The 16,812-nt window shown below is 36.8% G+C and overlaps 1 protein-coding gene across 2 annotated transcripts in view; it reads right to left on the reverse strand.

The window, feature by feature from the left end:
- The window catches only part of ACAP2 (ArfGAP with coiled-coil, ankyrin repeat and PH domains 2), a 147,201-nt gene that overhangs the window by 81,779 nt on the left and 48,610 nt on the right, over positions 1-16,812 (reverse strand). The window contains exons 2-4 of one of the 2 annotated variants that reach the window (XM_039230372.1): positions 15,215-15,272; positions 2,007-2,126; positions 707-760 (exon numbers count right to left, since the gene is read on the reverse strand). In XM_039230372.1, the coding sequence (XP_039086303.1) occupies positions 707-760; positions 2,007-2,126; positions 15,215-15,272 (232 nt within the window). The remainder of the gene's footprint in view (positions 1-706; positions 761-2,006; positions 2,127-15,214; positions 15,273-16,812) is intronic. The other variant, XM_039230373.1, reaches the window with a different exon arrangement.

Consider the following 16,812-nt stretch of genomic DNA (forward strand, 5'->3'; position numbering starts at 1 on the left):
GGGGATGAGCACTGAGTGTTATGTGGAAACTAATTTGACAATAAACTATTTGTAAAAAAAAATTGAAAAAAAAAATAAAAAAAAAAAAATAAAAAAAATAAAAAGAAGTGTATATGGGGCACCTGGATGGCTCAGTTCCCTGCTCTCTCTCTCAAAAATAAAAACATTTTAAAAAATTTTTAAGAAGAAGTGTATAACTTATAAGCTACCATATTTTCAATAAAGTTTTTTAAAATTAATAAAGAAATTGCCTGACATTCTAAAGGTATACCTCATTCTTGAAGGATAAATGCCCTCAAATCCTAAAGACACATATAAATAACCCAAAGAATACAACGATCTTTAATACTGGCAACCAATAAGACAAAGAGGATATATTTGTAAGTATCTTAAAAGAAATAGCTAAATTTAGAATGATGACTTTTACTCTGTCATTCTTAAAATAATTCCTTAAGAACACCCAAAGGCATAACTTGACCAAAAATATAACTTTATGGGTATATACTTCAATGATATTAAGTTCACCACATTAGAACGAGAAATAAAATCTCTCTCTCTCATAAACACACGTTACATCCACGCAACTAAAAAACTGGCAATTCAAAGTTACTTAATTACAACTTAAGTACTTCTGTAAAATAGTGCCACTCAAGAAATGTACTAAATATTAACATGGTCAGAGTAACACCTACTTGCTGACACTTACTGTGTGAAAATTTATCATTTCTTGAAGACTGTCAGAAAACTTGGTTAAACTTGTCTATGAAAGAAATCAAAAGAAAACCAAGTCATTTAAAAGCCACTAAAATAGGTAACAAAAATGTTACTTCAGCATTTCTGAGAGAAAGATAAAGTTACATTGTAAACAATGACATTTATTTCCAAGGACAATTACATGGCATTTCCTCATGGGCATTCTCTGCAAAGAGGACAAGTCTACATGTGGTAAGTGACATAAAACCCTAGAACAGTCAAAGAATTAATACTGTCATATCAACAGGAGTATGATAACCAATAGAAATGGCACATATAAACCTAAAGTGTATCAAGACTGCACATTTAGACATCCATGATTGAAATAATCATCCAAGCACACCCATTACCTAACCAGGTATTATTCCTCATGGAAGAAATATCATAATACCGCAGAGTATAGGAAGGGATCTAATAACCCAGAGTAGTGAGCTGACAAGAACTTTCTTATGCAAGCCTAAGTGTCCATCAACAGATGAATGGATCAAGAAGATGTGGTTTATCTATACCATGGAATACTACATGGCAATGAGAAACAATGAAATCTGGCCATGTGTAGCAACATGGATGGACCTTGAGGGTGTTATGCTGAGCAAAATAAGTCAGGCAGAGAAGGACAAATATCATATGTTTGCACGTATAGGAGGATTAGGAGGAACTTAACTGAGGAACAAGGGGGAGAAGAAGGGAGTAAATGGTGGGGGAAAGGGAGAGGCAAACCATGAGAGATTCTTGAATGCTGACAAAAACTGAGGACTGATGGATGTGGGGGGGGAGGGGGGATGGGCATGGAGGAGGACACTTGTGGGGATGAGCACTGAGTGTTATGTGGAAACTAATTTGACAATAAACTATTTGTAAAAAAAAAAAAAAAATTATTTCCAGTAGATCTAAAAAAAAAAAAAAGAACTTTCTTATGCAGCCCCATACACATAGTTAGATGTTATTTTTAAGTTTTAACGCTCTCTGCTTGCCCCTATTAAGCTCCTATTAGTGAACATAACCCACCTCTCCCTGAGTAGGCCCTCCTTAGAGGATTTAGCTCACCTAAGAGAAGTAAGCTTATATTCACAATGCAAATCATCCATCAACTTCTAACTAGAAAACAGGATTATACAAAATAAGATCAATAGGTGATAGCGTTTCCGTTTCTAATTTTACCACTATAACCACTAATAAAGTAAATAAATGCAGGCATCAGTCTTTAATACCTTGTTGCATTTATTATATTAACTAATTTTAATAATACTAACCTCAACTACAGCATCATTACTAGAATATTGTGCCAGGTCTCGAATCCCATTCATGAACTGTTTATTTGCAACGCAAAAGGCCTTTCCGGTATCAATCATTGCGATACAAAGTTTCACAAGCTGAAAAAGAAAAACATTACATCAGGTTGAAAATAATTATACAAATTACTTAGTCGAACAAGTGTTAGTAGTTTCATGAGTTAGCCTAGTAAATATACATTATGGTTCATCAGTAAATCCAAAATAGACTAATTGAAAATTACTCTTTTCCCCTCTGGCTTATAAAGTAAATTCATAGGAGAGTTGTACCCAAAAAGTTGACCTTTTAGGACCCAGAAGCTGTGTTATAACAACAACAAATCATTTTATCAAATCAAATTCAATCCCATAAATTAATTCCATGAAGATTTATTAAGTACTTCTTAGAAAGGAAGAACAGGGAACTTCTAGCAGAATAAGCAGTGTGCTAAAAAATATTTAATATTTAAAAAAAACTCAAAACCTGTGGTATACTGAATAAAAGGGGAACAAACTAGCATGTTGGGTTAGTCATGCTGGGCATTTCAGTGTCAATCTATCAAAGCCAATGTTGGAATTGATTAATCAACCATATTTCTCCCAATGTTTTAGGCACTGTGCTAGTGTTTAAAAGACATTCTTTCATCTTTCTTTCTCTATAATTCCTTTTCTCCCTCCCTTTCTTTTTCCCATTCCTTCCTTATTTTTCTCCTCTCATTCAAGCATAGATCATTTTCTTTAATTAAATAATATCGTGGGTGAATACATATATATATATATATATACACTTTTTTTTTTAATGGAGAAGGAAAGGATATGGATGGTATAATGCAGCGGTGGGAGGGCACCAAGAAAAGCAAAAAAAAAAAAAAAATGAAAACATCTAAAGGTATCAGCAGTATATTTTAAAACTGTTACACTCTAGGGCCTAGAGGAACAGAAATTAAAAACATAATCTCTCTGTCAGACACTCTAGTTCTAACCAGTAGACAAGCAGATAAATTCTATACAGCAAAAACACAATTGCTATGCAGGACAAAACCAAGCATGATGGAACAAAGAAAGAACATCTAACCAGGCTATGGGCATTAGGGAAGGATTCCTGAAAAAGGTAACACTTGAGAAAAGCCCTGAAGACCTACAGAAATTAGCCATCAGACAAGAGTAATGGGAAATCATTACTCTATGAAAAGCATATGCTAAGACCTAGAAGCTAAGTGGGCAGGGCAAACCAGAGGCAGTGTGCAGTGTGTGGCAGTGCAGTGCAGTGTGATCATGTGTGGCATTAAAAGTGTGATGTTGTCATTAACAAAAGAAAAGATAAAAGCCATATGATCCTGTCAAAAGATACAGAAAGCATTTGACAAAATACAGCATCCCTTCATAATAACGACCCTCAAGAAAGTCAGGATAGAAAGAACGTACTTAAACATCATAAAAACCATCTATGAGAAGCCCTCAGTTAACATCATCCTCAACGGGGAAAAACAGAGAGCTTTCCCCCTGAGATCAGGAACACGACAGGGATGCCCACTCTCACCACTGTTGTTTAACATAGTGCTGGAAGTCCTAGCGTCAGCCATCAGACAACAAAAGGAAATCAAAGGCATCAGAATTGGCAAAGAAGAAGTCAAACTTTCACTTTTCACAGACGACAGGATACTCTACACAGAAAACCCGACAGACTCCACCAGAAGCCTACTAGAACTGATCCATGAATTCGGCAATGTTGCAGGGTACAAGATCAATGTACAGAAATCGGTCGCATTCTTATACACCAATAATGAAGCAACAGAAAGAGAAATCAAGAAACTGATCCCATTCACAATTGCACAAAAAAACCATAAAATACGTAGGAATAAACCTAACCACAGATACAGGAGATCTGTATCATGAAAACTATAGAAAACTTATTAAGGAAATTGAAGAAAACACAAAGAAATGGAAAAACGTTCCATGCTCATGAATCAGAATAAATACTGTTAAAATGTCATTAATACCGAAAGCAATCTACACATTCAATGCAATCCCAATCAAGACTGCACCAGGAGTCCTCTCAAAGCTAGAATTATCCTAAATTTTGTATTGAACCACAAAAAAACCCGAATAGCCAAAGTAATATTGAAGAAGAAAACCAAAACAGGAGGCATCACCATCCCAGACTTTAGCCTCTACTACAAAGCTGTCATCATCAAGACAGTATGGTATTGGCACAAAAACAGACACATAGACCAATGGAATAGAATACAAAACTCAGAACTGGACCCACAAGTGTATGGCCAACTTATCTTTGACAAAGCGGGAAAGAGTACCCAATGGAAAAAAGACAACCTCTTTAACAGATGGTGCTGGGAGAACTGGATAGCAACATGCAGAAGAATAAAACTAGATCATTTTCTCACACCATACATAAAAATAAACTCAAAATGGATAAAAGACCTGAATGTGAGACAGGAAACCATCAGAACCCTAGAGGAGAAAGCAGGAAACAACCTCCTTGACCTCAACCACAGCAATTCCTTACTTGACACACCCCCGAAGGTAAGGGAATCAAGAGCAAAAATGAACTATTGGGACCTCATCAAGATTAAAAGCTTCTGCACGGCAAAGAAAACAATCCATAAAACTAATAGGCAACTGACGGAATGGGAAAAGACAGTTGCAAATAACATACCAGATAAAGGACTAGTATCCAAAATCTATAAGGAACTTATTGAACTCCACACCCGAAAAACAAACAATCCAGTGAAGAAATGGGCAGAAGACATGAACAGACACTTCTCCGAAGAGCACATCCAGATGGCCAACAGACACATGAAACGATGCTCAACGTCACTCATCATCAGGGAAATACAAATCAAAACCACACTGATACACCACCTCACGCCGATCAGAGTGGCTAAAATGAGCAAATCAGAGGACTCTAGATGCTGGATGTGGAAAAACGGGCACCCTCCTACACTATTGATGGTAATGTGAACTGGTGCAGCCCCTCTGGAAAACAGTGTGGAGGTTCCTCAAAAAATTAACACTAGACCTCCCCTAAGACCCAACAATAGCACTGCTAGGAATTTACCCAAGGGATATGGGAGTGCTGATGCATAGGAGCACATGTACCCCAATGTTCATAGCAGCACTCTCAACAACAGCCAAAACATGGAAACAGCCTAAGTGTCCAACTGATGAATGGATCAAGAAGATGTGGTTTATCTATACAATGGAATACTACATGGCAATTAGAAGGAAGGAAATCTGGCCATTTGTAGTAACATGGATGGAATTTGAGGGTGTTATGCTGAGCAAAATAAGTCAGGCAGAGAAAGACAGATACCATATGTTTGCATGTATAGGTGGATTAGGAGGAACTTAATGGAGGACCATGGGGGAGGAAAAGGGGGAAAACAGTTGGGGAGAGGGAGGGAAGCAAACCATGAGACTCTTGAATGCTGAGAACAAACTGAGGACTGATGGATGTGGGGGGAAGGAGGAGGGCACTTGTTGGGATGAGCATTGGGTGTTATATGGAAACCAACTTGACAATAAAGTATTAAATAAGTAAGTAAGTAAGTAAGTGTAATGTTGAAAATGTATATAAGGGCCAGATCAGGATAAGCTGAAATGCTAAGATGTTCACATTTTGTATGAAAGGAAATGGCAGACAAATGAAGACACTGATTGGTGAATTCACCTGAGTTCCATCTTTGAATGATGACCTAAAAGGAAAAAAAATTAAAACATGGAAAGAAAGAAAAAAGATAAGGAGATTGGACCAAAAACCATGAGAGTCTAACTTAAGACCGTAAGCAGGGAGAGCAAAAGGGAGACAAAATCAAGAACTACAATTGAGTACCCTTGTACAGTTATGCAGACTGTGTCCCACCAAGGGGAAAAGTTGGAGCTGAAATTCAGCCTGAGCTTGGCCTGCCATGGGCTACTAATTCACACATTAAACTGGCCAGCAAAAAGTTTGTTTTCACTATGTTGGGCCTGTAAGATGAGCCAAGTGGAAACATGATCAAATACAAATGAACACAGATGCTTGCAACTCAAAAAAGAGGAGTGCACTATAGATACGGATACAGGGGTCATCAACAAATATATAGGATCAGTGCTACAGCGCAGAGAGCGGAGGACAGATACAGAGTGAAAATCACACAAAGGAGACTAAAGAGGAAGATGAAAGGAGGATGAAAAGCAAGAGAATAATTTCACCAAAGCAGAAAAAAGAATAAGTATCAAAAGATGGATGAATGGTTCCAAAATTTATAAAAAATCAAGTTTTAAAAAGACTTAAAAAATGTCTATTGAGTTTGGTGGCAAAGTCAGCAGCATCCCTGGCAAGAATAATTTTAAGAGAAACTGATGGGGGGGGGGGTGGCGCTGTTAGTCAGATTACAGTAAGTTATGAACTGTAGATGAAGACAACATAATGATAGCTCAATATATGCATATATATTCTACAGAATACCCTACAGGAACATCCTATACTAAAGTAAGGATTCTTTGATAAAATAAATCTGGCAAATTCTAGGTTTAAAAAGCTAAACAGATTTCTTTATTGCTGAACTTTAAAGAGCTTCTGATATATATTCATATGTACTGTGAATTCTAAAAGAGTATATAATAGGTAGCATTTCTCAAAGATATTTGATGTGGAATTCTCTTCACAGGAACCATTCTCATAGAAACAATATCCCATAAAACTCACTATGAGAATGCTGGCAGGAATTAGTTGTTTAAACAGTTTGAAAATTACAAACAAACAAATAGAAAATTACAAAAAATAGAGGCGCCTGGTTGGCTCAGTCAGTTCCGTTCACTCTTGATTTAGGCTCAGGTCATGATCTCGCAGTTTGTGAGATGAAGCCCTGCATCAGGCTGCATACTGACAGCTTGGGATTCTCTCTATCCTCTCTCTCTGCTCCTCCCCACGCTCATGCAAATGTGCATGTGGTCTCTCTCTCAAAATAAACAAACACACACAAAATAAAATTACAAATAATAATGTCTTAAAAACCATAAAAACTAATTCTAAAATTCATGTGGAGTAAACATTAACAAGCAAGAAGGGGGGGAATTGAAAAAAAAACTAATGAGATGGGGACATTAGCCTTATATTTTAAAAATTTTTTTTAACATTCATTCATTTTTTTGAGAGATAAAGAGAGCACGAGAGGGGCAGAGAGAGGGGGAGGCACAGAATCTGAAGCAGCTCCAGGCTCTGAGCTGTCAGCACAGAGCCGAATATGGGGCTTGAACCTACAAACTCTGAGACCATGACCTGAACCAAAGTCAGACGCTTAATCAACTGAGCCACCCAGGCACTCCAACCTTATATATTATTAAAATGTATCATACAAATGCAGTAGTTAGAAGTCTGGTAATGGATGTGAATAGACAAAGGTATCAATGGAACAGAATACAGAGTCAAGAAACAAATACAAATATGCAGTACTTAGTTATAGTAACATTCCAGTCAGTGGGGGGAAAAGTGATCCAATAAAAGATATAGGGACACTATATAGCCATCTAATGGGGCAAAGAAAAAAAGAAACCAAGTTGAATTCCAAACGCTTAAATTAATTTCAGATGGAATAAACATTTAAGCATGAAACATGAAGTGAGAAAACTAAGAGAAAACAGGAGGTAATAGTTTTTATAATCTCAAAGTAAGAAAAGTCTTTTTGAGAAAGATGCAAACCTCAAATATAGCAGAAACAAATCAACTACAAAAACATAAGACATTTCTATAAGAAAAAAACAATAAACATAGTCAAAAGACAAACAATAATATGGGGAAAGAAATCACAAGGGACTAATTTCCCTCCTATAAGAAAGGGTATATAAATCACCTTTGAAAATCAAACCAGGGGCACCTGGGTGGCTCAGTCCCTTGAGCGTCTGACTTGGGCTCAGGTCATGATCTCACCGTTCAAGGGTTCCAGCCCCGTTTTGGGCTCTGTGCTGCCTGCCAACTCAGAGCCTGGAGCCTGCTTCAGATTCTGTGTCTCCATCTCTCTCTGACCCTCCCCTGCGCGCTCTCTCTCTCTCTCAGAAATAAATAAAACATTAAAAAAATTTTAATAAATAAATAAAAGATCAACAGATAGGTACAGATAATTCCCAGAAAATTCAAATACATCTATGCCCATGAAAACAAAAAATCAATCTCATAATTTTTTTAAAAAATTGCAAAAGACTGCTGTTTACAGAGCAGCAAAGATCAAAAGTTTGGTAACCTGCTGTTGTAGAGAGGGTAGGTATGGGGAAACAGGCACTCTCACACATTTGGAGGAGAGGGTGTAAATTGATACAATTTCCATGTAAGGCAGTTTAGTAAGAGCTATCAAAATTTTAAATAAATATTCTCTAACCTAGCAATTTCACTTTTAGAAAAGTATTATAAGCCACAGGACACACATGTGAAGTCATTCACTGCAGCCGCAGTAAAATGAAAGTAGCAATCTAAGTATCCATCAGCAGGCAGCTGGATACATTATGATATATCCGTTAATGAAATACAATTCAGCCATTAAAAGGAATGAGGCAGCTCTATAATTAATAACAAAACCCAAAATCCAAGATATGTTTTTTCAGAAAGCATAATGTAGAACAGTGTTAATATTTTTTGTTGGAGTTGGAAGAGGAGAACACAAATACTTAAACTCTTTTATATGGTCAGAAAATTTCTGGAAGGACACAAAAGTATTCTCTAGGAAAGAGATTAGAGGAAGACTAATTTCTCACTGGGTACACACTTTTGTGCCTTTGAATTTTGTATCATACAGGTGGTATTCAACAAATAAATAATTATTCAACAAACTAAATCATTAAAAATAATTAAATTAAATGTTCCATAAAAACTGAAAGAGAAGTTGGTAGTATAACAATACGGTTAAAAACACAAGGGTTCTGGGTTCAGTAAGCTTAGGTTCAAACTCTGCTGCTGTCATTAACCATCTCAATGATCCCGAGTGACCTTACCCTCTGCAAACTTAAGTTTCTTCTGTCTGGTATGATCACAATGGTACCAAACCATATCAGGTTGCTATAAAAAAGTTAAGACAGTGTGAGAAGTGAAATGATTCATTTTCAGAATTATCAAATAGGGGCACCTGGATGGCTCAGTCAGTTAAGCGTCTGACTTCAGCTCAGGTCATGATCTCAACGGTTTGTGAGTTTGAGCCCCATGTCAGGCTCTGTGCTGACAGCTCAGAGCCTGGAGACTGCTTTGGATTCTGTGTCTCCCCCCCTCCCTCCCTCCCTCCCTCCCTCCCTCTCTCTCTCTGCCCCTCCCTGCTCGCACTCTATATCTCTCCCTCAAAAATAAACAAACATTTAAAAAAGTTTTTTTAAGAAATAACAAAAACTATGCTATTTGTTAACAGTAGATTTACAACTTATTGGAAATATGTACAACGCCACCACACACAATGGAGTCCCAAACCCTAAGATACTTCACTTCCTGGTTCTTCTTCCCTTCTCCATTTCATGGGCCAATTTTTCGACGGCTTTGCAATGCAATGAGTATGCACCAAAGAACTGACATCTCTGAGTCACGTCAAGGAATGTACATTTGTTCCAATCAACTACATTTGTTCCAACCAACTACTTTTTGGCCATACATGGGCATTGGCGACTTCTGGGTAAGGCTGTAATCTCTGTAGTACTCAGCCAAAGAGGAATCAGGGGAGGGATTTCACCTTAGGAGATAAATTGCCTGCTGTAATCTCCCAGAGTGTGCCTGTCCATCAGACACCTGCTCTCCCAAGAACACTGATTAAAGCCTCGCTTCACTGTGCTCCAAGTCTCAACATCTCTCCTTTGATTGGGTCAGTGGGCTTATTTCTCACAATAGTATACATAAAGCTCTTAGAACAAACCATTACTGGCACATGGTAATTACTATTTATGTTTCCTTGTCAGTTTTCTTGTTTTCTTTTGGTTTGTCTTGTTTTGTTTTGTTTTTGTTCAAGAGAAGCTTGAACACTTTCTACTGAAAATAAAGAGGTGGTAGAGAAAGGAAAGGAGAATAGTGGCTAAGGCAAAGTCCTAACAACTTAAGAGTATGGAATTACATAGGAAAAGGGATACTTTTATCATTCAAATGGGAGGCAAAATGGAAAAAAAGGACAGATTCTAAATTTCTAGATTAGGGGCACCTGGGTGGATGGTTCAGTTGGTAAAGTGTCTAACTTCAGCTCAGGCCATGATCTCATGGGTTTACGGATCTGAGCCCCACATCAGGCTCTGTGCTGACAGCTCAGAGCCTGGAGCCTGCTTCAGATCCTGCGCCTCCCTCTCTCTCTGCCCCTCCCCTGCTCACACTCTGTTTCTGTCTCCCAAAATGAATAAAGGTTAAAAAAAAATTTTTTTAATAAATTTCTAGCTTAGGAGCAAGAAATAAATGTGTTCCCACCAAAAAGAAGACAGAGTCAAAGTCAACTACTACGAAAGAAGAACACAGTGATAAATGTTGAGAAAACAGGGAAATATAAAAGCTGTTAAAGATAATAAGATAACCTGATGAGTCTTGGAAAATTTGCTTTGCATCAAGAATTCCAGACATGTGTAGCTCCTCGAGTTGGTTTCACCAAATAGTTGTGTAACTTCCCTGCAGGGCTTTATAGCCCAGATATGACACAGAGAATATAAATGGACTAATATAGTAAGAATTTTGTGGAGTGGGTGTTATAGAAAGGAAATAAAGGCCTCCAGAAGAAAAATAATGATGGAATAAAATTAAGAGTAGCCTGACAGTGTTCACAGCAGTATTATTAATATTAGCTAAAAAATGGGAATAACCCAAATGTCCATCAACTGATGAATGAATAAACAAAATGTGGTATAGCCATAAAAAGGCATAGAATTCAGCCACAGAAAGGAAATACTGAAACAGATGAACCTTAAAAACAACATGCTAAGTGAAAGATGCCAGTCACAAAAGCCAAATTGTGATTCCGTTTATATGAAATGTTCAAAATAGGCAAATCCAGAGGCAGAATGTAGATTAGCGGCTGCCGGAGGACACAGGGATAGGAAAATTGGGAGTGACTGCTAGTAGGTACAGGGTTTCTCTCCAGGGTAATGGAAATGCTGCGGAGTTAAATACTGGTGAGGGTATCACAATACTGTGAATACACTGAAAGCACTGAATTGTACACTTTCAAATGATAAATTTTATTTTAAGTGAATTTCACCTCCAAAAATCACCCCTCCCCCAAATGCACTGAAAGAGAAGTTTAAAAGGGATCTGCAATATCAGAAGTTTATACCTGAAAGACTAGAAGGGCTAGCTAAGCTTAAAGAACAGAAGCAGGAGTGAAACGAGAACAGGAAGGACTGGAGACTCAGGTAAGAGAGTAAAAGATCCGCATTCCAGATTCCCAAGATGAAAACTCTGAATGGTAAGGCATAGCTATGGCCATGAACACAGGTATCAGAATTAGCATAGAAGTCACTATCACAGGAGTGGGAGAGACGATGGCATTGTCATACAGCTGAACCACACATACACTGCAGCCACTGAGGAGGAAGGGCTGCCCTGGTGATAGATACTTTGCCTTAGTAGAGGACACTGATGACAGATATAATCGAATAATATAAGCCTAGAAAGAGGGAAGATTTTTACTAAGTGTTAAGTATGTCATAGGCACTTTTCCAGATGATGAGAATATAAACTTATTTGCTGACTGTCCTTGAGTAAGTAACAGCCTAAGTCTCTTTTTTTTTTTTCATGTGCAAACATAATGCTAACTGTGCAATGCTGTTGTGACAGTTAGAGATAAAACAAGTAAAATTTAGCACTTGATACATAGTAAGTGCACATCAAATAGATTTTTTCCTTCAAAGACAGTCTGTCTTCAAGGAGTTAATAATCTGTTGAAGAGATAGCATCATTAACATTTATTTAGAACTTATGTGCTAAGAACCATGCTAAGCCTTTAACATATATTAAAGTATCTTACCTATACAACCTTACTAATAACCCTATGAGACAGATACTCTAATTTTACCTATTTTGGTGATGAAGAAACTGAGGCATAGGAAGGTTGAGGAACTTGTCCAAGGCCATGTAGCTTAGTAAGTAGCAGAGCTATATTGAAATGCAGGCAGTCTTACTCCAGGCTCTGTGTTCTTAACTGTTAGACCGTGCTACAATCCAAAGACTACAATAACGTTGTAATAATTTCAATGGAAATGTGTGAAAGAAAAAAATGCAATACAAGAAAAAGAAACAAAGTTTGGTAGTACTTAAGCTTTGATTTAAAGAGTATCTGCCTGGAGTGCCTGGGTGGCTCAGTCGGCTAAGCGTCTGACTTCGGCTCAGTGGGTCTATGGGTTTGAGCCCCACATCAGGTTCTGCTGACAGCTCAGAGCCTGGGGCCTGCTTCAGATTCTGTGTCTCCCTCTCTCTCTGCCCCTCCCCTGTTCATACTCTGTCTCTCTCTGTCTCAAAAATAAAATAAACATTTGAACATTTTTAAATAAAATTAAAAAAATTAAAAGTATATGCTTAACAAAAAGGGAACAAGCATTCCAGTGAGAAGATGCAACAGATACAGAAATTACATCTACATCTGGCCACTGAGATACTCCACAGTGCTAGCAAGGCCAGAATACCTAGCAAAATGGATAAATAATTGGGCCCAGCAGTATTCTCTGCAAGGAGTATTAACCATTGGTAGCACATATTATAAGCAAAATAAATATAAGCTAAGTCATCAAGCTAGTTTAACCTGCTGATGGCATGCTTTACAACAATATTACAGGTGGAACCTGCCCTGCACAAATTATGAAATCGCTGAACTAATCTTGGGCAACCCCTCCTTCCACAAGTCCTTCAGTGCCACCACCTTCAATAACAACCATTTCTTGTTCCTGTCAGGTTCTCTTCTCTATGCTAACTCCTCAACATTCTAAAGTAAAATGATAGATGATAGCTTAAGAATTTGGGAGAAGTACATTTTATAAGAAATCAAGATCTTAAACTAGAGAAATATAAAAGTGGAAGATAATAGTTTCTAAAATGTCAAAATTCCTACGATGTCCTTATTAACCCTTTGGGTAATAAACACGCTAGAAAGGGCTTAGAGATCTTAGCACTAATTGCCAATATTTTGATAACTTATTTTAAATTGGAATCTTTTCGTTTTAAGATTCCCCAAACAAATCTGATATAAAGGTGGGGAAGAGCTGCTCATAAAAGCAAAATCAGTAACAAAAATACTGTTAGTGGATTCTGTTTAGATACTTTAAATTTTGAAGGCACCCCCAAATACACAAAATGTTTCATATGATTTACATGCAGTTCTACTCAAAAAGAATAGATATCCATAATAGACTACTCTGGGATTCTTTAAAAAGCCTTGCCTTTCTATGTACTCTCTCATAAATCTACCAGAAAATCAAGACTATATCTTTTGTTGCCTACCTGAAGGGTTTAAAAACTTTGTTTCAGAGAGTGCTTAAAATACATGTAATACCTCTGGGTAAAATAATAATAACAATAACAATCTCATACATATAATTTTAAAAAGAAAATAAAATATTTGAAAATCTCCTCACCAAAAATTCTAACAGTGATTTTTAAAAAAACACTTGCCTAGATGCTTGTCACTGTTCCTCAAAATAAATATCCGAGTGGCATGTGCTCCCCCAACACAGATCCAGAAGTACAGTGGTGCACAAAAAGAGCACTGAACAATAAAAACATATGAATCCTAACCCTGGTTCTGCCTCTTCTAACTCTAATTTGAAGCAAGTCCCCTGCACTTTCTGGGCTTCGGTAGCCTCACCTATAAAATGAGAACAGTAGCATTTGTCTTACCCAACTCACAGAATTATTGTAAAAATCAAAAAACATACTAGGGCACCTGGGTAACTCAGTTGGTTAAATATCAGACTTGGGCTCAGATCATGATCTCACAGTTTGTGAGTTCAAGCCCTGCTCAGGCTCTGCTGACAGCTCTGAACCTGGAGCCTGCTTTCAGATTCTGTGTCTTATTCTGTCTGCCCTCTCCCACTCGTGCTCTGCCCCTCTCTCTCTCTCTCTCTTTCTCTCTCTCAAAAATAAACATTTAAAAACATTTAAAAATAGGCTGTATGTCAAAGTGTTTTAAAAACCATAGAGTAGTACACGAAAATAAGCTATTACTAAACATTTTTTAAAATTCTGGTTTAACATACATAATTAATACTACTACTTTATATGGTTTCTATACTGTTTACATTATATACTATATACATACATTTCATGATTTCAAAACCTTCAACTCAACTAATATGTGTTTTATATCCTTGCTAGTTAAAGTGCAGTCCATGGAATAACAGCATTGGCATCACCTGGAATCTGATTAGAAACACAGAATCTCAGATACCCCAGACTAACTGAATCAGGATTTGTATTTTTACAAGATCCCCAGGTGATTCCTATGCATAGTAAAGTCTGAGAAGCACTGCTTTATGGAGCAATACAATTTACAATAACAATTAAATAAGTAGGAAATTATTTTCAGAAAAAGTATTTCAAGTATGTACATCTGATTTAACTCCATAAATTTTAAGAGATATTTCACTAAACAATGGTTACTTGAAATCAGAAGCCATGTCTTAACTCATTCTCATATTTCTGCCTGCGATATGGCAATGTTTCTTGGGTACAGACAAAAAAAGATTATCAATAATTAATATAGAAGATAGGAATCAATATACATTTTACCCTTACATAGAATATAACCATTTAACATCAATTATTAAATATACACTGAATATTTCTGGCATTAGCTTTAAAAAAAGAATCAGTATTTTAAATTTTATATGTATTTAATGTATCCACACCCACATTTATAAACAAGAATGGTCAGGCTATGTATGAAACCCACTAAGCATCAAAAAGATACATGCAATCTTTTTGACGGAAAAGAAGAAAACAAAGTTCCGACAATATAAAGGATCTCTAGTTAGCTTTGCAGCCAGATACTGTTCAAAGTCTTGCTCTGGCACTCAGATTTTCAACAAGCTACTTTATGTCTATAGCCTCAATTTCCTCGTGTGTAAAACTGGGATAATGACATTTACCCTCAAAGAGATAAAAGAAGTAATGTGAACCACCTAGTAATAAAGGCACAAATCACTGTTTACAGAAAACAAGAATGTTTTAAAAAAAAAAATTTGTAAGTAAAATTCACCTTATCAAGTTTTAGTTCCAATTCTGCCACATCTCCTTCTACTTCTTCCAAAGCAGCCCTAGAAAAAGTAAATATAAAGTAGGTTATCATGTGTTCATTATTTTTTTAAAGTGCCCCCCACCTCCCACCAGTCCTTCCCCACACCTCCCCTCCACGTTTCCCCTCCCCCCTAAGTTATCATGTGTTTACCTGTATACTTTACTGGGTTTTTTTTTTTTAATGTTTTTTATTTATTTCAGAGAGAGAGAGAGAGAGAGAGAGACAGCGTGAGTAGGGGAGGGTCAGAGAGAGAGGGAGACACAGAATCTGAAGCAGCTCCAGGCTCTGAATTGTCAGCACAGAGCCCGAAGCAGGGCTTAAACCCACAACTGTGAGATCATGACCTGAGCCGAAGTCGGACGCTTAACCAACTGAGCCACCCAGGCGCCCCACATTTATACTTTACTGTTGAAAAATAACTCTAAATGAAAAAAGATATGAATACTTAAAAATTACCCTTCACATTAAATAATTACCTTAGAATTAAGCATAAATACTTCATAAACATGCAATAGAAGATTATATAATCATTGTTTAAGGTAGTGAGAGAAAACATTAGGGTGACTGACTCAAAGCATTCATATTATTCATATTAATGACACTAATTAGAAGTATTTAGTATGTGTTTTGATTTTTTTAATGAGGAAGAAATTTTAAAATTGAACTTTAACAAAGACTCAGATTTCTATTAAACAAAGGACATCTAACCACAACAGAGCATCCCTAACAATAAAAAAAGAAAAACTTTTATAAATAGTTCAGAAAGATGTCAACCTTGTTTAATGAACCATTTTGTTTCCAATGTATTTTTAAGAAATCGGTAGATAACTCTTAATCATCAGGGGAATTATAAAATTATAACACTTGTTAGTACTTGATATCACACTATAAACAACTTCCAAAAATGGAAATTTGGAACAACAGCAACTAAAACTTTTTAAGAGTAGTAAGAATTCACACTTAAGAGTTAAGATATAACAAAACACAATTCATCTACTTTAAGCCATCTATCACATTTTCAGATACCTAAATGTGTTTCAAATGAACAGCAATGGGGGACTAACCACCCAAAAAGTTATTTTGAACTCTGGGTAAGAAACTCTCAATTAGACAACAGAACTAAGAAAAAGATAGCTATGATAAACACTCTATTTCCAGAACTACCCACTTGAACTCTATGTAACATCCAAATAATCATTTTTTTAATGTTTGTTTATTTTTGAGAGAGAGAGAGAGAGAGAGAGAGAGAGAGAGAGAGAGAGAGAGACAAAACACAAGTGGGGAAGAGGTAGAGAGAGAGGAAGACACAGAATCCGAAGCAGGCTCCAGGCTCTGAGATGTCAGCCCAGAGCTCAACGCCGGATGCAAACTCACGAACCGTGAGATCATGACCTGAGCTGACGTGGGGCACTTAACCAACTAAGCCACCCAGACACCTCCCATCCCCCTAATAATGATTTTTATCAGCTTGTGATTCTACTTCTCCAACTGGTAACATTTACTGGAAAAAAGTTTTTAATCTCCAAAATAAGAAAATTGTAACAACAATAAATTATTCA

Source organism: Hyaena hyaena, unplaced genomic scaffold, assembly GCF_003009895.1.
Source record: "Hyaena hyaena isolate Hyena2069 unplaced genomic scaffold, ASM300989v1 scaffold_45, whole genome shotgun sequence".
Taxonomy (NCBI): Eukaryota; Metazoa; Chordata; class Mammalia; order Carnivora; family Hyaenidae; genus Hyaena; species Hyaena hyaena.